Below are 20,234 nucleotides of genomic sequence, written 5' to 3'. Positions count from 1 at the left end.
CGAACCTCGGCGCTCGGCGCCCGAGGCCAAGCCGGCTCCGGCCGCGCCGGGTTTTGCCGACGACCCGGCTGGTGGGGCGCGGAGCTCCCGGCTCCCTGAGGGCGGAGCCAGCGGGAGTCCGCGGAGCTGGCGGGAGCGGGTGGGGCACAGCTGCGCCGGCCTGGGGTTGCTCGGGTAATTGGTTTTCTCGGGTTTCTTTCTGATCATGTTTTCAAACACACACACATTTAAAATTGCAGAACTAATGTGTGCTCATTGTAAAAACAAAAACTGAAAAACCCTGCAAATATATGCACACTAAAAAAAGTCCCCAGGACGGTCCAGTTCCACTGTGTGACCTTGGGCAAACCCGAACAGGTCTGCCTCAGCCACCCCCTCCCCCGCATCCCATTTCCCAGTTTGCGAAACGTGAAATTTTTTGTTGAAGTTGGATGGAATTCTTCCTCCATCATTCCTGTACATAGCCCTGGGGTGAGAAGAGAGGGGGGTTACGGGGCGTGTCAATTGGAGCAGCCCTATCATCTCATCCAAGCAATCCCCACGTCCTGTCACTTTTCCAGAGTCCCATATCCACTCTCTAAATGCAAACCTCCAGCTCTAATTTGTCCCAGAACAATGCCCTGTCCCTAGAAGGCCCTCAGCAAACAGGATTTCAATGCCTAGGTAATGCCGGCAGGTTAACCCCAAGTGAGGGACTGTCCCAGGCCAAAGCCTCACTTTGGCGCCCATTTCTCAGAATGGGGAGCTTCTATGAGTGATTTTCAACTTTAACAGGGACGCTCACGCCGACAGCTTGAAGATGCCTTTCTGGGGCTCCCTCTTGGCTGGTGAGCCACTCAGGCCCTTCCTTACCAGTTTTTACCTCCTAAATTTAGGGCGTTGGGCCCGGAAGTCAAGTGCTTACTGATTCAAAAACTTGAGATCCAACCAACAGCTGCCACATTTCCAGTTCATCCTACTTATCACAGCAGTGTAGTTGCCAGGGCGCTTTGGCTATCAATTGCAACAAACAGAGCACCAATCCCAGCCCCGCTCTAATTATTTTGGCAAGTTACTTAACCTGAGACTAAGACGGATAATAGTAGTGCTCACCACATAGGGTGCTGTGAGGAGAAAATGAGAAGTTGGGAAAAGAACTTGGCCCAATGCCTAGTGTCCAGTAAATTCTCCAATATGGCATTTGGAGGCCTTCAAATTATAACTGAGGGCTGCTTATTTAGTAGTTTGCCAGCCCCTTTGTGGTGCTCTTTGCTTACTGCAAATGGAAGATTTTTAAACATTTGCTTTTAATTTAGATTGTAAGCTTCATCAGACAGGGATTTGTGTGTTTTGTTTCTAATCAAATTTCTACAACAATGTTGGGGATAATGGTAGACACTGAGAAAATGTTTGCTAATTTTATGAAATAAACAATAAACAGGGATCCCCGGGTGGCTCAGCGGTTGAGCTCCTTGCCTTCTGCCCCGGCCTGATCCTGGAGTCCTGGGATTGGGTCCCACATCTGGCTCCCTGCATGGGGTCTGCTTCTCCCTCTGCCTGTGTCTCTACCTCTCTCTCTGTCTCTCATAAATAAACAAAATCTTTAAAAAAAAAAAAAACAGCAGTCCCTTACCCTATCACTATCCTCAATTCCCACTCCCTTCAGAAAATGTTTCCACGTCTTCCTAGAATCTGTGCATTTTTTTTTAAGATTTTATTTATTCATGAGAGGCAGAGAGAGCGAGGCAGAGACACAGGCAGAGGGAGAAGCAGGCTGGCTCCACTCAGGGAGCCCGACATGGGACTGGATCCCGAGTCTCCAGGATCACAGTGTGGGCTGAAGGCGGCGCTAAACCGCTGAGCCAGCGGGGCTGCCCTATCTGCACATTTCTACATGGTATACTTTCTCAATGGTAGTTTCAGATATTTTAGCAACTGTCCTTCATTCATACATATACACTTCTCCATCTTCTGGTTATAATTTCTGGCAAAGCAGGACCACCTGGCTGGTTCCGTCAGTGGAGCATGCCACTCTAAATCTCGGCGTTGAGTTTAAGCCCCACATTGGGCAAAAAAAACAATTTCTGTCAAAGCAATATGAACATTTACAACTTTGTAAATATTTATAGCAGAGCCACATCTTATACAATGATTACATTTGTTTTGGGATAAACAATCCAGGTTGGAGGAGGATGGAGGAAAAGATAAAAGAGTACTTGATGTGTTTCAACAAAAGGAAATTGATACTTAGGGACACCTGAGTGACTCAGCAGTTGAGCGCCTCCGTTCAGCCCAGGGCGTGATCCTTTAAGTCCAAGGATGGAGTCCCACACTGGGCTCCCTGCATGGAGCCTGCTTCTCTCTCTGCCTGTGTCTCTGCTTCTGTCTCTCATGAATAAATAAAATCTTAAAAAAAAACAAACAAACCTGACACTTAAGTCGGGCGCTAAATACTCAACACCAAAAAAACATGCATGTGAAAAACAAGGCAATTATTAACTATAGGGAACCAAAAAAATGTACAATTGTCATAAAGGCATAAGGAGTATTGTAGAGTACCATGTGCCTGACACTGTTCTAATATATGTAAAGCACCTACAGAGAGCTTTAAAATGCTCACGTGCAATACAAGGAAAAGGAAGTTCTAGGCTCAGGTAGAGGCTGATGTAGATTCCAGCCTAGTTTGTGCATTTGGTAGGTAGCTTCTTGAACTCAAGCAAGTCACAAATCTCAGGGACTGTTTCCTGAAGGACAAAGTCTGACTTTAGAGGGCTGATACAGGATTAAAAGAGCTATTATTGCATGTAAAGTGTTCAGCACAATGCCTAGCCCATTTCACATTCCAATACAGAAAAGCTGTTAAGAACAAGGAATTTACAACAGGCTATACTGTCAAAAGGAAAAACTTCAGTAAATCTAATCGAAATGGGCTTTTTTGGGGGGAATGAGGAAGAGCAGACACACAAGTGTTTCTTTACAAAGAAGATATTATAATCAAGAGACTAAAAAAAAAGAGAGAGAGAGACTTTTAAGAAGTTAATTTCCCATCAGTATAGTGCCTGTATCAAAACTAAAACCTCAACGGGAAAAAAAAAATCACAGAATACATTTGAAGTTCTTTTACATCATATTCATTTTTCCTTCCAACTCACTGACATCCATGAAGAATCCTTCTGGTGATAATAAAAACTTCCTGTTATGTATGTAACAGACCTTCACTGTCTGTTACAGCATTGTCCCCTGTAACTTTCTGCAATTACAAAAATGCTCTATGTTTGCATAGCCCAATACCATACCAGGCACTAGCCATACAGGACTACTGAGGACTTGAAATGTGGCTAGTGCAACCAAGGAAATTAATTTTAAATTTTTACAAATTTTAAGGGATCCAAATATAAACAAACACATGTAACTACTGACCACCATTATTGACATGTCAGCTGTATGATTTGGTTGATCAAATGGCTGGGAAAATCTACAATACACGTTGTATGGGGTGCCTGGGTGGCTCAGTTGGTTAGACATCTGACTTGACTTCAGCTCAAGTCACGATCTCAAGGTTGTGGGATCATGCCCTGTGTTAGGCTCTGTGCTCAGTGGGGAGTCTGCTTCAGATTCTCTCACTCTCTCTGCCCTTCCCCCACCCCCTCTTTCTCTTTAAAATAAGTAAATCAATCCTAAAAAAATGGATCTTAGGATCCCTGGGTGGTGCAGTGGTTTAGTGCCTGCCTTTGGCCCAGGGCGCGATCCTGGAGACCCGGGATTGAATCCCACGTCAAGCTCCCGGGGCATGGACCCTGCTTCTCCCTCTGTCTATGTCTCTGCCTCTCTCTCTCTCTCTGTGTGACTATCATAAATAAATAAAAATTTTTTTTTTAAAAAAAAAGGATCTTTAAAAAGGGGCAGCCCAGGTGGTTCAGCAGTTTAGCACTGCCTTTAGCCCAGGGTCTGATCCTGGAGACCTGGGATCAAGTCCCATTTCAGGCTCCCTGCATGGAGCCTGCTTCTCCCTCTGCCTGGGTCTCTGCCTCCCTCATGAATAAATAATTAAAAAATACACATTGTAAGCAGTCTTAAGAGTTATTATGAGGGACGCCTGGGTGGCTCAGCAGTTGAGCATCTGCCTTTGGCTCAGGGCATGATCCTGCAGTCTCAGGATCGAGTCCCACATCAGGGTCCCTGCATGGAGCCTGCTTCTCCCTCTGCCTCTGTCTCTGTGTTTGTGAATAAATAAAATCTTAAAAAAAAAATTATGCAGTTAATCTTGTTTAATCAATTACATCAGCTGTTGAAAATGATATAACAGCAAGCTTAGTATAAGTATTTGTAGATATGTACTGTATTCAAATCTTGGTTTGGGATTAGGATATGAAAAGATCCATTCCATGTCTCTTACATTATGCAGCATAATTTTTTTAAAAAATCCAGTGATTCCTGAAACATAAATACCTAAGCAAAAATCAACTTTTTCTCTTTTTTGATTTGTATGAAACAGCCACATCAATAGCTGACTGGCACATACCATGACATTGCAACATCACTTAAGTCCTAGCTTTGACCAGGTGCATAGGTATGGTTTTATTCTGCTCTTCCCAACACAGCAGGTGCTCCCTTAAAAAAGCAGGGAGTATGTAAAAAACAAGTGGCCTGTTTTATAAAACTCTAAATTTATTCAAAGTGTTAAAAGATTTCACTCTCCCCTCCAAAATACTTTACATTTTTAAAAAATCAAAACAGTTTTCTATTTTCTCAGCCACTGTACAAGCTGCTGCTTCCCTTCCTGGGCACCAGACTCTGGCCCTCTGACCCCCTTCCCCTCCCCTCCCTTCACTTTCAATATTGCTATAAGTTTGTTTATAAAACTTTCCTTCCCCTTCCCTCCATGTCCTGCCCTGCAGATGTAGCTTCCTTTCCAGACTTCAGGCCCTTGGCTGCAGGTAAGGCAGGTTGGATGGGCAGGATACTCAGGCAATACCTGAAGGGCAGAATGCTTTGTGCTTCTGGGATAAAGGCTGATTGGCTTTTTTCTTGATCAAGTGGAGGATCATTTTTTCTTCCCCATGAACATCTGTTGAGGGCCACATATTTGGCTTGGGGTTGCCCATGGCTGGGCAGCCCTGCCCCATCTCAGGTTTCCCCCAGGCATAGGTCCATGACAGCTGGGTCTGACCACCATACCATTTATATGCCTGTGGATTGTGAAGGACAGAGTGGCACATGGCTACAGTAGGGCCTGAAGATCCCCAACTTTTCAGAACGTGGGCACCAAATCCTGAGGGGAGGAATTTTTGGTTTTTGGCAGGCAAAACCAGGGTCAGCCAGGACCATGGGAGGTAGGGATGAGGGAGAAAGGTCTAACCACAGAGCTCTGGGGTGAGCAATGTTCCGGCTGCTGAAACCCCCTCCCCTCTTCCATTCCCTCCCACCTCCCCTTCATCCTGTAGGTTGCAGGATGATTCAGGAAAGGAGGATGGAAAAGAGGAAAAGGATTCTGTTCTGCTGATAGGAAAAAGGCAGGAGATGACAGCACTCGGGGCTGGGGGAGGCTTGCTGGAATCTGTAGTTTTCATAGCTTCTCAGTTCCAGGAGAGAGGGTGGGGGGCCGGGAGCCAGGCCCGCAGAGGCTTCATCAGCTCTGTTCCTTGTCCTTGACTAGTAAGACTGTGTGCTGGCCCCCACTGGACACAGATAAGACCACACGGTTCTCCAGCTGTTTGCCTGTCATCTCCACTGGGCTCCAGGCATCGTCTTCCTGCCCTGTGCCCAGCTGATAGTTGGTGCCCATGCCCCAGGCAAACACACGACCTGCAAGGGAGAGAAATGGGGGCAGCTGTCTCTAGGATCCCTAGCCCCACCTTCCTAAATCGTGAGAAGCTTGGAACATGAGGGTAAATTCTGGCTTTGGCCTGTAGTAGCCAAACAATGTCCCTGCCTCTGGGAGTTCAGGGGAGCTGGGAGCCAAGGAGAGGATGGATTAAAAAAACAGCTTTGTCAACCAGAGACCACAATCCTTACATATTGCCAAAGACTTCTCCCTTCCCCTATGCATGGCATTCAAGGCCCTACATGACTGGCCACTCCCCAAACCCTTACACTAACCTTCCATTCCAAGGACCTCTGAGACCTTTGAGACTGCTCTAGACATTTCTGTGCCTGGGATGAGCTCCATTGCTTATCATAAAGGATTGAGCCTTTAAGGTGTAGTCCAAGCTCTACTTCCTCAGGAAGTATTCCCACATAATCCCAGGTCAAGCGCTTCCATCAGCTCCAGGCTTCTCAAGGTGCCCATGGCTATCCCACTCACCCACTCAGGCTTTGGTGACCACCTAGTTCAGAGCTTCTGACAGTCGAGAGAAAAGCAACGTGCTCTCTGTACCTCAGCTCTATTTGATGATGGACCTCAGAGCCTGATGAGCTCTGGGGTTAAGAACCATGATCCCCAACACCAAACCACACCAAGTGCAGGTAGCCTCACTCACCATCCTTGGTCACAGCATACCCCACGGAGGCCCCACAAGCCACTGAGGAGACAGCAGGGAGCCTGGAGATGAGGGTGGGTATGCTCTTCTCCTCAGCACCCTCCCCAAGGCCTAGCCGCCCATACTCAGCCCGGCCCAGGCTGTACGCTTTTCCTGTGGGAGAGGGGGGAAGAGATGAAAAGTAGCAGAAGGTACACTCCAGGTAGGCCAGGTTAAGGTTAAGTTCCCGTATCCAAGAGAGCTGGTCCCCACAACCAGGGTGGTGAGAAGCAGGTCTGCAGCATCTCTCCCGGTTTTGGGGGAGGCCTGGGAGAACCTCCCTAGGACCCCACTGAACTCATGCTTGGAAAAGTGCCAGGACTCTGGGGGATGGGGGTGGCCCTCAAGGACCCACATCTGGCCCAACCAATGGAGCAGATCCAGGTTCCAAGGACCATGGTCTCAGGAGTCTGGCCAGGAATACTCCACCCCTGACCCAGAGGTCCCACCTTCTGAATCCATGCAGACTGTATGATGCTGGCCACCAGAGAAGCCCACCCAGGACTTGGTAGAGTTCTTGAAGGATGTCAGGTTTTGGGGTACAAAGCAAGATTCTGTCCCTGGGGTTCCTGGGAGGAAAAGGCCAGGATAGAGTGGTCAGGGGTGAAGCTATCCAAGGAGGGGTCCTTCTTCATCCCCTCACACAGTGAGGCTGCTTCCCTCACACAAACACCAAGGCACGGATAGTCTCAATTTACAGATGACAAAACTACAGCTCTGAGGGGTTAGCTCACCCCATCAAGGATGCATGACAAATGAGTGGAGAAGCCAGGATTGGAACCCAAGTCACTCTGGGCTATGCCAGATGTAGGGCTTGGGACTCACCAAGCTGATGATAGTTGGAGAGGCCAAAACCATATACATGGCCCTCACAGGAGATGGCGAAGGTGAAGTAGGCACCACAGAAGGCATCTTGGAATCTGACATGACCCCGGCTTCCTCTGGATTTCAGCATCACACACTTGGGGACCAGGAGTCGTTCTATAGGCAGAAAGGAGGCGAGAGTCAGTGGCAGACACATACAGCTTCTCTCTCTGCCCTGCGTGTTTTTTCCCAAAACTATAGCCCTTGCAGGGAAGCTACGCAGGGATTCTTTTCCCTCTTCCCTATTAAAAAGAGGAAACTGAAGCCAAGAGAGTACAAGTGCCTTGCTCAGAATCCCAAAGCCGTAAGAGGTAACATTTACACAGAACTTACCATGTGCCAAACATTCTACGTTAACTTATTTCAGTTCACCACAACCCAATGAAGTAGGTTTAGAGATGAGGAAATATGTCCAGGGTCCCAAAGCCAATAGGTAGTAGAACCAGGATTCAAATCCAGGGTGGTCTGGCTTAGAGTCAGAGTTCTCACCTATCTCCATAGGCCTATCTGACGCAAGCCTAAACACACATAGAGAATCCCTCCTGCATCTGACCTTCACCAAGGGGTGGCTTGCCAAGTTGCCTGGCCAAAGGGACCTGAGCCACCTACCAAGGCCCTGACGGCCACCACGGTTGGCAAATAATTCAGGCACACGGCCCAGCTGGCCCTGCTCCCCGCAGCCCAAAGTGTAGAGGTCACCATCAACTGTCAGCATCACCAAGTGGTCATTTCCTAAGGGGGAGAGGAAGGCAGAGGATACAAGGCTTGTCTGTAAGGCCCAAGACAAGCCCAGCCCCAGAACAAGTTTCTCCAACTCCTGCCTAGAGTGAGTACCCCCAGACTCACCTGAGGCCACCTTCACTACAGGCATAGTCAGCTGCACTTGCACAGGCACCATGCTCTTCTTCATGGGCTCCAAGAGTCCAATCACACCATTATTGTCCTAGAAAGCAGGACACAGCACTTACCAGCCAGTCCTGGCTGCCCCAAACCAGCCAGATCCAGGCTTGCAGGCAACCACAGAGCTGTCTGGTGAAGGGCATTGGTGCCAGATGGGGATAAAGAGGTGGGCAGGAGCCAGGACAAACAGTGAAATACTTAATGAATGAAATCATATGTGGCTTGTCATTTGCATTAAAATAACAAAGGAATAGGGTAGTGGATGGGAGTAGAGAGGAAACAAGCTTGGCAAAGTTGATGACTGTGAGGTGATGGATGTTCAATGTATTTTTCTGATTACTTTTATGTGTTTGAAATTCTCCATAAAAAAACTTTAAAAATAGCCCTGATGAGGAAACACCTTTGTTTTTGACATTTCAAAATAAACTAAATACCGAAGTACCACAACAATTTTAATGTTGACTCTACTGTTTTTATTTTTACTTTTTCTACTGTTTAAATTACACTCCCTTCCCTCAGAAATTCTGAGATGTGACAATCCTTCCCATGGACCCCCAAACCCCTGACAGATGTAGAAGAGGGCCTGGGAGGGGAGAGGTTGAAGGCAGGGAGATGAGTGAGAAAACAAGCTGGCTTCCTGGGTAAGCCTCAGCCCAAAGGCATCCTTGACCCACCCCTTTTCAAGATACACACTTCCTGATACAGATTCAAGGAAACAGCCAATGGTGTGGACGGCTGAAGAGAAGAGACCCAAGCTCTGCCTCTGGGCCGTGATTTCTTTTTTTTTTTTTTTTAAATAATTTTTTTTTTTTAATTTACCACATTTATTTATTTATTTTTATTTTATGATAGTCACAGAGAGAGAGAGAGAGACAGAGACACAGGCAGAGGGAGAAGCAGGCTCCATGCACCGGGAGCCCGACGTGGGATTCGATCCGGGGTCTCCAGAATCGCGCCCTGGGCCAAAGGCAGGCGCCAAACCGCTGCGCCACCCAGGGATCCCTGGGCCGTGATTTCTCTACCATTAAGTACAACAAGGAAGTGGAAATGGATTATCACTGGGGTCTCACTAGTCAACCTCCATGCAGTCTTCCAGACTTGGTCTTACCCGGAAGGAGCCCCAGAGGAAAACTCGACCATCCTCAGTGAGAGCTGCTGTGTGACTGTCTCCTGCTGACACCTGTACCACTTTCTCTTGCAGTTCCACTTTCCCGGGGACCATCTCTGAGCCCTCCACTGATGTGTCCCGTCCCAGGGCTCCTTCATCGTTGCAGCCGAAGGAGTAGACCTGTGCCCAAGATGCCCCCATTAGCGAAAGGTCTGGGTTCAGTCCATTCTTGTTTAGGCAACTCCCTGAGCAGCTAACCAGCTCCATCTCCACAGAGTAATGTGTGTGGCTCAAAGCTCCTTCCCCAAGCCCCCCAATCCTGGGCCCGGTCCAATCCTGTGCCACCCACCCCAACATACCTGGCCACTTTTGCTTAGACACACAGTATGCATGCCCCCAGCCTCAGCTTGCACGATGTCCTCCGGAATGGGCACCAGGGCTGGTTTCTTCCTCTCCATCACATTCTCGCCCAGCCCCAGCTGGCCCACGTCGCCCTGGCCCAGTGTCAGCACGATGCCTGGTTCTGTGCTGTGGGACCTATGGGAGACTGAGGGATGAAGAAGATGGCTCCTGAGTGTGCACGATGACAGGAGGGAGGAGAGGGTCACTGAATGGGCTCTGGAACCACACAGACCTGGGTTCAAGCCCCTGTTCTGCCACAGACCAGTCATAGGATCTTTCTAAGAAGCCTGTCTCCTCATCTATAAAATATGAATAACAAAAATAACTCTGTCACAAAGTTTTTGTGAAAACTAAAAGCTGAGCACGTTATTAATGTGAGGGAAAAGATGGAAACATGAAGACACTCAATATTGTGATATAAATCTTGGTGGAGATGGAAGAGAATAGTGAGGATGCATATAGCTTTCCTGATTGGCTCTAAGTTCTCAGGAGTCACGGTGCCAACAGCGAGGACTCAGGTAACATCTACCCTTTACTGACTGCTAACTCTACGAATGTTAAATTGCTTCGTAGTCCCCTAAATTATGCTACAAACCTTCCATATTTAGGCTCCTGTTTTACAGGAAAGCAAACAGACTCAGAGAGGTTAAGTAACCTTCCCAAGGTCACGGAAATTTGTACTGAAGCCAAAGGGAACCTACGTGGGTCAGAGCACTGTCCCTAGCCTCCATCCTCCGGCTGAGACTTAACGCCTAGACATACTCCCACAACCCTTCCGCTCCTATCTGGGAGCAGCCAAGCAGCTGAACAGGGAGAGGCAGGAGCAGGGCAGAAAACCAGCAGATGCGGAAATGTACAAGCCAACCAGGGGACTGCACCGGGCCATCTGCTGGCCAACGGCGGTCGCCGCGGGCCCGGACAGCCAATGGCGTCCAGCTCCTCCCCCGGGGGGGCGTGGCCACGGCTGCCAGGGGCCCCACGGCTGCCAGGGCCTCGACGGCTGCGCAGAGGGTGCCCTGGGCAGGGAGCCACGTGGTCGGGTTTTCTGGTCAGGAGGGCTCAGCCTCTGGGCACCTGGAACACGACGGGAGGCAACGGCCCTCACTGCCTGGTTACGACGGTCTGCAAAAGACAGACACTGTCTGAGTGTGGGTTCACACTCTCCCCTCCCAGATTGGGAGTGGATCTCTCTCCTCCCCATCTCCCTCCACAGTCCCAGGAAGGGGGGAAACACAGCTACCTCCCTCAAATGTTAGCAAGATATTATCTCTTTCCTCTTAACAGCCCAGTGAGGTTGGTGCTGTTCTTGCCTCTATTTTATGAATGGGGAAATTCAAGCTCATTGAAGTTAAGTCACTTGCCCAAAGCTACAAGGCTAGAAAGTGGCAGAGCCTGGACTTGAACCCATTTCTGGAAGTACTGCTGTGTAGACAAGTCTCTGCTCCTTCACGATTTCCAGAGGGTGGGATTCAGTAAGCTACAAGAGATCTCCATCTGGGTGGAGTTTCTGGGCTTCCAGGCCCCTCAGCCTCAGATGTCGAGGAGGAAGGAGCCCAATCCTAGATTCTGGGAGCTCCAAGAGGCCCCCTCCATTCGGAAATAAAGGCCAATACCAACTTACCCTTCACCTTCTTGCTTTTGGGGAGAGCATCTTCTGGGGGTGACCTTCTCTTAGCTATACGTTTTGGTGGCATCTTCGTTTCCTGAAAAACCGAGGCAAATATTCCATTTCAGAAATGGCAATCATTTTCCTGCCCTAACTAGGCAACATTTACCAAAACCCCCAAAAAGATAAGAGGAATTCCAGCAATTCTACTTAGAATTTATCTGAGAAAGCAGCCACTTAACTGAGCCACCAGGTGCCCCATATTTTTTTCTTTGTACCTTTCTATATTATCTAAAGTATCTGACAAAGAACTTTACATATATTTCTAAGTTATTTATTATTTATTTTAGGTTTATTTATATATTTTTGTAATCTCTACACCCATGGGGCTGAGATCATGAGTTGCATGTTCTTCTGACTGAGCCAGCCAGGCACCCTATGTTTTATTTTATTATAAAAAATAAAAATCTTAAAAAATAATAATAATAAAATATAAATAAAAATCTTGAAGAACAGTATTAAGTAAAGTACCTTTCATAGTCCCCCCCCCCCCAAACCCTGAAATAACCACTAGTAACTTTGGTAAAGACTACTGTTATCAGACCAAAAAAAAAGTTATTTTCATTACATAAAACCAAACCAGACCATTTATGCCTTCTGATCCAAAAGTGCCACTCCTGGGAGGAACCTGGCTTTCCTAAACAATCTAGTAAGAAAGAAACACTGTATATACTCACCAGGTGTTAAATAAGGAAGGGGGGAATGACTGATGGGTGAAAGAAAGGTTCTTGGACCTAGCACCATCCAGGATAGCTGAGAGCTTCAGCCTCAAACCCTTCTCTTATATGGCAGCTGCTGCCCCACAATGGTCTCCCTGTCTTCCTCAAGGCTGCTGAGAACAGAGACATTCTCCCCAGCTCTCTCAATTCCAATCCAGCCCAAATTGTGTCCAAAGCCTTCTTCCTCCACATACCCAGCCCTGGAAATAAATCTTTATAGAGCCCTAGTCTTTAAGGTTATAAAAAGCACTATCATAAATAAATAATAAAAAAAATTAAAAACTATCATAAATAAATAATAAAAAAAAATAAAAAAAAATAGGGATCCCTGGGTGGCGCAGCGGTTTGGCGCCTGCCTTTGGCCCAGGGCGCGATCCTGGAGACCCGGGATCGAATCCCACGTCAGGCTCCCGGTGCATGGAGCCTGCTTCTCCCTCTGCCTGTGTCTCTGCCTCTCTCTCTCTCTCTGTATGACTATCATAAATAAATAATAAAAATAAAAAAAAAAAGGTTATAAAAAGCAGTCATATTCTCTAAGCCTAGTGTTCCCAAAATCTGGATGGCAAACCCTCTGGAATGGACAGCAGGGGCCAGGGCACTTTAGAGCTATCCTGATAATAGATAATAGAAGGGGTATAGCCTATGCCAGTGGAGTCTCAGGACCAGAATCAGTGCTCAGCTACTTTCTAGATGCTTGACCTTGGGCAAAATTACTTAATCTCTTCATGATTCAGTTTCTTCCTCAGTAAAACAGGCATAGTAATTTTACCTACATCTTTGTTATATGGGATTAAATGAGCTAATACTATAAACGTAATAAATTAATATTGGCATTATAACATGTAGAGCCTGCCCCACATAATGCTTGAACAGTTCTAATCTAATGCAACCCACCTCTCTTCCATTTTGTAGCTAAGAGATGAGACTCTACCCAAGATAATAAATGGAATAGGAACTCCAAGAGCCCTTCTCAGGCTCACCTGTGGGCCTAACCATCTCTTTCTTCCACCAGGTCCTAGAGCATCAGCCTCTCCAGCTCCCCTCTGCATGGGTAACGAACATGAGGCCAATGGCCTCTGAATTTCTGAGCACATTTCTAATTATCCTTAGGGAGAATAAAGGATTGAAGATAAGAAAGTAGCCAGAAGTTTAGAATCCTCCTAGCCTACAGGTTTATACAGGTTGTGACTGCCCAGTTCTGACTCTGATAAAGTGGCATTTCTGAATGTCAGCCAACTGTTTATTCTCTAGGGGTGACCCCTCCTTTCCAACCCGCCTCTTTGAGACCCCCTCTTACCATGCTAAAATGCACATCCTCTGGCATTAGAGGGAACCGGATTTACCTGCCAGAGCTGTGGCTTGTTCACCCTAGCTTTTGTGACCATGGTTGGCCAGCAGCCTTGACCTCTCTGAGCTCTATCCTCTTTATTTATTTTTTTATAAGAGTATTTATTTATTTGAGAGAGAGTGAGAGCCAGAGAACAGGGGGAGTGGGAGAGGGATTTATTCCACAAATATCTGAGTGGCTATTACTGGTGCTTTGGCTTTGGGCCAGGTATAGCAAAGAAAAAGGAGATTAATCCTCTCCCTGTTCTCATGGAGTTTACATTGTAGCAGGAAAGAAACATTAGGGGTGGTGCTGAGTGAAAAATAAGCAAGGTGACATAAGAGATAACCTGGAGGTGAACAACAATGTGAGTGTACTTCACAACACTGAGCTATAAAGATGGTTAAAATGGGAAAAAATGGTTAAAATGGTAAATTTTATGCATACTTTATGAAAGAAGAGAAAGAAAGAAAGAAAGAAAGAAAAAGAAAGAAAAAAGAAAAGAGAAAAGAAAAGAACTTGGGTTAGGGGAAGAGAGTGGTCAGAAGGTGACATTTAAGCTAAGACCTGAAATATGAAAAAAACAGCAGGGCAAGAGCAGGACAAAAGTGGCCTAGTAAATAGTGTGGTAAGTTTGGAAACCTGGAGAGGCCAGTGTGGCTGCAGCTGGAGAAGAAAAGGTCAGCTGGCACAAGGTGAGCAGGGGCTGGGTCATGCAAGGCCTTCTAGGGAAAACAGAACAACTTTAAGAAAGTCTTTATCGGATTTACATTCTTAAATGGTTGTTCTGGCTACTGTAAAGAAACCGGAATGGACTGGCAGAGGAGGCTATTGCAGGCATCCAAGTGAGAGATGATGGTGACTTGATCTGGTCGGTCTGTCTGAGGTAACAGAGAAAAAGGAGACAAAACAGATCAACTTAGAAGACAGATTTGATTCACGAATTAGATGTGTAGAGTGAGGGAGAGGGAGGGATCCAGAATGACTTTCTTCATCCTAAAAAAATCCAAGGGATCCCAGGGAGGCCTTCCCAGGTTCCCCCTAAACGCTTGGCCAAACACAAGGACTCTGAGGCATTGGCTTAAATGACTTGGAGAATGGAGTGGGGCGCCTGGCTGGCTCAGCTGGTGGAGTATGTGACTCTTGATCTCAGGGCTGTGAGTTCGAGCCCTACACTGGGTACAGAAATTACTTAAAAATAAAATCTTTTTAAAAAAATGACTAAAAGGATGGCAGAGTTCTATATAGTGAGCTGGGACAAGTGGGAGAGCCCCATTTTACCAGGTGTTTTCATTAAGTCTGAAGTTGCTGGGAGCCAACAAAAAGGGATGTTAAGCATGCAGAGCTGAGTGGGTTAAGGGGTGTAGGATAGAACAGGTATCCCTTATTTCAGGTAGACAGCTTGTATTTTTGGCCAAGCTGGCAGCCAGTTCACCGTGTCCAAAGCCCTGTCCTACCAAAGGCAAATCTCCTGTGGGCTCATTAGAATGACCTGTAGAGGTCAGCTGTGCCAGGGAGGGAGAGCATATAGTAGCATGGAAAAGCACTCACAACAAGAAGTTAAGTGAACATAGGGAAGAGGGGCACCTGGGTAGCTCTGTGGTTGAGCACTTGCCTTTGGCTCAGGGTGTGATGCTGGGGTCCTGGGATCGAGTCCCACATCAGGCTCCCCAGAGGGAGCCTGCTTCTCTCTCTGCCTACGTCTCTGCCCCTCTCTGTGTGTCTCTCATGAAAAAATAAATAAAATCTTAAAACACACACACACACACACACACACACACACACGGAAAAGAATTATATCAGCATACTGGTGCTGATGCTAGGCTGACCTGTAGGCAAGGCCTGGAGGGGAGACAAAATAAATACGAAGTGGTTGGTATCACGGGGCACTAACAAAAACGTGTTACTGTGGGTTGGAACCCAGTGAACATCTCCTTAGTCACCTGTGTTTTGGCTAATATCGTGGAGCATCTCACTGCAAGCTAGGCATATTTATCCTACTTTACAGATGAGGAAGCTGAGGCTCAGAAAGGTAAAGTATCTCATTCAGGACTAGAAAAGGAAGTGAAGGTCTCCACCAAGTCGGTCACACTCCAAAGCTAGTGCCCTTGCCAAATTCTTCCCCGAGTTCCCCATTCTCTCACCTGCCTGGGACCTGTCTCCTATACCCTCTCCCCAGGAAAAGGCAGCCACTTGGCTCTGGTCTTTCTGATCCCCACCCCATGTCATTCCATAAGTCATTCAAGATCTTTCTAAAAGTTGAGCCTGAAACAAGCAGCTTCCTTGCTCAGATTCCCCAATGGCTCCCTTTGCCTGGAAGATAAAGCCCACATTTCTTAGCCTGGTGCAAAAGGCCTCCAGAGTCTGGTAATGACATAACTTTTGGCCTCATTCCTTCTCTGTCAAATCCTCCTTTCCCTTCCCACAGAATTTTAGACTGCTTACTCTTCTCTCCATACCGTTTGCATCTCTATCTCTTTCCATCCCTTATCCTACTGAAGAATGTCTACTCAGTCCCAAAGTCACCTCCACTGGTAAATCTTGATCCCTCCCCTCATCCTAAACTAACCATTCTTTCCCAGAGAAACTGGGACAGAGTTTTGGATCTTGACTACTCTAATTTACATGTTTGTCCACCATACCAACCTAATCCTTAAAATATGAGCCATTCTGGTGGCACTGGCCATGCCTAACTTCTCTATGCCAACAACCTTTTACTTCTCACAACAAGTTGAAGGACTATAACTCTTAATCCAATTGATGGGCCTGAGGCTCACAGAAGTAAATTTATCTGCCCAAGTTCATACAGCCATAAGAGAGTCAGGAACAGAACCCAGGTATATCTGATTGACTTAAAAACCAGCCAAAGGCAGGCCATGATCCAGACAGAGGTGAAGGCAGCCCAGGCAGGGCCTTCCCAATCCTCCATGAGCTTGGCCAAACATGATAATTGAGGGCAGAGGCCAACGAAGTGGATGAGTATAGTGAGACCAGAGAGGAGACACTGGGTCTGAGTGGGTGGGTCAGGTGGGGGTGGGAGCCACTGAAAGATGTGAGGAAGGCCAGACCTGAGTTCTCTATGAGCCTCAGAATATTTGCCTCTCAGATGAAGGCCTCTGGATACTGCAGAATGCTGTTGTGGGCAATCCTGGAGGTAGGGCAGGAGATGAGGGCACCTTCTAAAAGGTTGAGCCCCTGGGGGCACCTGGCTGGCTCACTCAAAAGAGCATGCAACTCCTGATCTCAGGGTGGTGAGTTTGAGCCCTATCGTGGATGTAGAGATTATTATTATTTTTTAAAGATTTTTAAAATTTATTTATTCATTCATGAGAGACATAGAGAGAGAGGCAAAGACACAGGGAGAGGGAGAAGCAGGCTCCATGCAGGGAGCCCAATGTGGGACTCGATCCCGGGACTCCAGGACCACGCCCTGGGCCAAAGGCAGGTGCTAAACTGCTGAGCCACCCAGGGACCCCCAAGATGTAGAGATTATTAAAGAAGTGAATAAATAAGCTTAAAATAAATAAGTAAGAAATATAGAAGGTGGAGCCCTGCACCTATTACCCACCTGCAAATCCTCTATTGCACAAATCAGTCCTTTGTACAATCTCCTTTTTTTAAAAAAAAAAAAAGAGATTTATTTATTTATTCATTCATTCATGATAGAGATAGATAGAGAGAGGCAGAGACACAGGCAGAGGGAGAAGCAGGCTCCATGCAGGGAGCTTGACGTGGGACTCGATCCCAGGACTCCAGGATCGCGCCCTGGGCCAAAGGCAGGTGCTAAATCGCTGAGCCACCTAGGGATCCCCCAGTCTCCTTCTCTAACTGCTCTGGGTGTGTTTTCTTAACCACACACTAAGTGTCTGGGCTAGGAATAAGTAGCAATCTTTGGTCCACCCCTTACCCCTAACAGACAAACACTGCTTCCATCCTCAGCAGCATACAGTCTGGGAGAAGAGTGAGACACAGTCACAAATAAGTAAAAGATATAGAGCGAACTTCCATGAATATCCAACTATAATGCCCTCTGAGTAAGTGTGTTCACCCTAGTTTTAACAGATAAGAAAGTCGAGAGGCTCAGGAAAGGTGCCCCAGGCCACAAAGGTGGGATGAGATCCCAGGTCTCCTGACCACTCCTGACCAGGGTCTGAGCATCTATCTCCCTTCCTTCCCTCCCCTCTTCTGGGGAGAGTGAATGAAGCCACACCAGACTAGACAGTCTACCAGGGGCCTGGTGCTCCTGTTGTGACCTCCTATGACCTCTCCACAGCCTCTTTTCTGCAAAAAAAGACAGCCCTCTCTCTCTGACCACAGCAGCTGTCCTGGCCACCACCCCACCGCGCCTACATGAGGAGGGCAGACACTTGCCCGACAGGCTCAGAGGCTTAAGAATCTCTTTGTGAGAAAGGTCCCCAGGAAGAAAGAGAGGAGACGGTCTCATGTGTCAACAAACACTTGCTGAGCTCCAATGTGCCAGGCACAGAGCTGGTATCCTTCACCCCTGGAGTTCCTCACCAGAGGAGCCCCCTAGTACACAGAGCTATGCCTGGGGGAAAGGGGCCTGAGCTTCCACCAGATGTTAGAACCACAGCTTTATGAAAAATACAGGATATTAATAATTCTCATCACATGCATCTTAGCTTCATTTTATAGATAAGGAAACTAACACCCAGGGAGATTGGGTGGGTGGCCCCGGAGCACCCAACTAGTAAGCTGCAAAGCCCAACAGTATTCCTGCTCTTGGGATGTCTTTGTAAAAAGAGCAGATGAACTGAATTCATCTTTCTAGACTCCATTCTGACGCCCTGCTTGGGTGACACCTGCTCCCCTGCAGTGCTCCTTGGTCTTGCACTCCAGACCTTTCAAGACCCAGCCCTTGCCGTACTGTCCCGTTACTCTTTGTGCGCCAGACTTAAATATCTGTGGAATTCGGGATCCCAACAACTCACCTATACCTTCATGCCTTTGCATGCTCCTGCCTGGACTGCACTAACCCCTTCCCCGCAGTCAGCTGCATAACCCTACTACTGTCCTTTCACCTGGAAAGCCACCCTGACCCTCCTGGGCAGGCCTGGGAGACCATCCCCCCCCCAAGAGCCCCCCCCCCCCCGCGTACCACTCCGTACACTCAACTTCCGCTAGGGCACAAAAGTCCCACTTGGTCGGAGCACCTCAATTACTAGCAGGTGAACGAATGACTTGCCGGCAGCAGCGCCCCTGGCTCCAGGGACATACTCGGTGACACACGGGACCGTAACGGAGGCCCCCGGATGGGTGTCCCCGTGGGGGCCCGGGGCTGTGTAAGGGCCACGCGGGGCCCTTCTCACCATTGTTCCCCAGCCCTGGCCACTCAGCACGGAGCAGCCAGCCAGTAAATAATCGGCTGACAGACGAGGGGGTGCGAGCCTCCCAGCACACCTCTCCAAGGGCCAGCAGTCCTCGTCCCGGCGCCTGGTGACCCCCGCAGAAGCCCTGCGTCCCTAAGGCACACGCTCTCTCCGGGCAGGATCGCTCCCCTGCTCTGCCAAACGCATCCTACAGACGAACGCTGGACCAAATCCCTTTCCCGCTCCGGAAGAGCAGCCCCTGCGGGGCGGCGGGTCCCGGGCCGCGAGGCGCGCGGGTCTGCGCCCCAGGGTCACCGCGGCCGCGCGCTCCCGGCCCGCCGCGCTCGGGCCGTTTGAATCTCCCGCCCGCGCGGCCGCCGCGGGCCGGGCGAGAGGCGCGGCGGCTCGGGGGCCGCGCGGGCCTCGCTGGAGCCGGGCGGGGCCGGGCGGGCGCCAGGCGCCCCGAGGGGCCGGGGACCCGCGCGCCCGCCCCCGCGCCTTCCTGCCGCCCGGCTTCACGTGGGGCCGGCGCCGCCGACACGAGCGCGCGGGCAGCAGCCCCGGCCCGCCTGGGCTCCGGCTGCGGCCGCCCCGCGCGCCGCCCCCCGCCCCGACCCCCCCGCCCGCGACGGGCGCGACCCACCTCGCTGCAGGTCCGCCACAAGCAACTCCTCCGCTCGCCGGCCCCGCCGCCAACTGCCCCAGAGCATGCGCTCTGCGGGCCTCCGGCCCCGACCCCGGGCCAGAAAGGAAAACAAAGAGCCCGGCGGCCCCTGGCGGCCGCCCCGGGAAGTGCAAGTGGCGCGCTCGGGCTGGAGCGCTCTGGACCCGGCTCGCTCCGCCCCCGCCCCGGGACTGTGCGTGTCTATTTCCGAGGCTCCAAGTCCCGACCCGGGGACTGACGACCCGAGACAACTTGAAGTCAGGGTCTGCTTGGGAAGATCTGGTGGGGCAGGGGCCGCACGGAGGAGAAAGGTCTTCCCTGCTCTCCAAAGGGTCCCCGTCAGAGAAAGATGAGAAATCAGACTGTCAACCACCACGGAGGGGCATCTGGCTCAGCGTGGGGCTTAAAGGAAGGCTTTTCAAGGTAAGTCTAAGCGGGCAGGGCAGCTAGGACTCGTATCCTTTGCGATGACAGGGAACCGATGAAAACCTGGGGTGGTTGCGGGAAACTGCCAAGGTATGCTATGCCCTGGGCAGGGGGTGCCCGGGGAGTGAGCGCAGAACGATGGAGGAGGAGGAGAGTCATCACGATGCAGGGCCTCGTGTGTCTAAGGACTACAGCCTCTGTTCCGAGGCAGTGGGGAACTAGGGAAGGGATCCGAGCAAAGGAGTGACCTGAGCAGAGTTTTGTTTTAGAGCAAAATGGAGAATGGAGCTGGGGAAAGGGGAGACCAAGAGTGAGGGGAGCAAGAGAAGTG

The 20,234-nt window shown here is 49.1% G+C and overlaps 1 protein-coding gene across 7 annotated transcripts; it reads right to left on the bottom strand.

The window, feature by feature from the left end:
- Positions 1–4,532: 4,532 nt before the first annotated feature.
- Positions 4,533–19,553, bottom strand: RCC1 (regulator of chromosome condensation 1). Of its 7 annotated transcripts, none has more exons than XM_055331321.1 (11): positions 19,457–19,553; positions 11,393–11,474; positions 10,846–10,893; positions 9,729–9,916; positions 9,370–9,549; positions 8,208–8,304; positions 7,971–8,093; positions 7,323–7,478; positions 6,947–7,066; positions 6,459–6,611; positions 4,533–5,784 (listed from the first exon to the last, which is right to left on the bottom strand). In XM_055331321.1, the coding sequence occupies exons 2-11, from the start codon at positions 11,463–11,465 to the stop codon at positions 5,609–5,611; spliced, it is 1,314 nt and encodes a 437-aa protein (XP_055187296.1). In that variant the 5' UTR covers positions 11,466–11,474; positions 19,457–19,553; the 3' UTR covers positions 4,533–5,608. The 7 variants fall into 7 exon arrangements, with proteins under 7 accessions (XP_055187296.1, XP_055187297.1, XP_055187298.1 ...); XM_055331322.1 differs by lacking the exon at positions 19,457–19,553 and adding an exon at positions 18,905–19,024; XM_055331323.1 differs by lacking the exon at positions 19,457–19,553 and adding an exon at positions 14,254–14,539.
- Between the last annotated feature and the right edge of the window lie 681 nt (positions 19,554–20,234).

The sequence above is a fragment of the Nyctereutes procyonoides genome, unplaced genomic scaffold (assembly GCF_905146905.1).
Source record: "Nyctereutes procyonoides isolate TBG_1078 unplaced genomic scaffold, NYPRO_anot_genome, whole genome shotgun sequence".
NCBI lineage: Eukaryota > Metazoa > Chordata > Mammalia > Carnivora > Canidae > Nyctereutes > Nyctereutes procyonoides.
The sequence above is the reverse complement of the archived record's forward strand: the minus strand, read 5'-3'. Positions and strand labels throughout refer to the sequence as shown.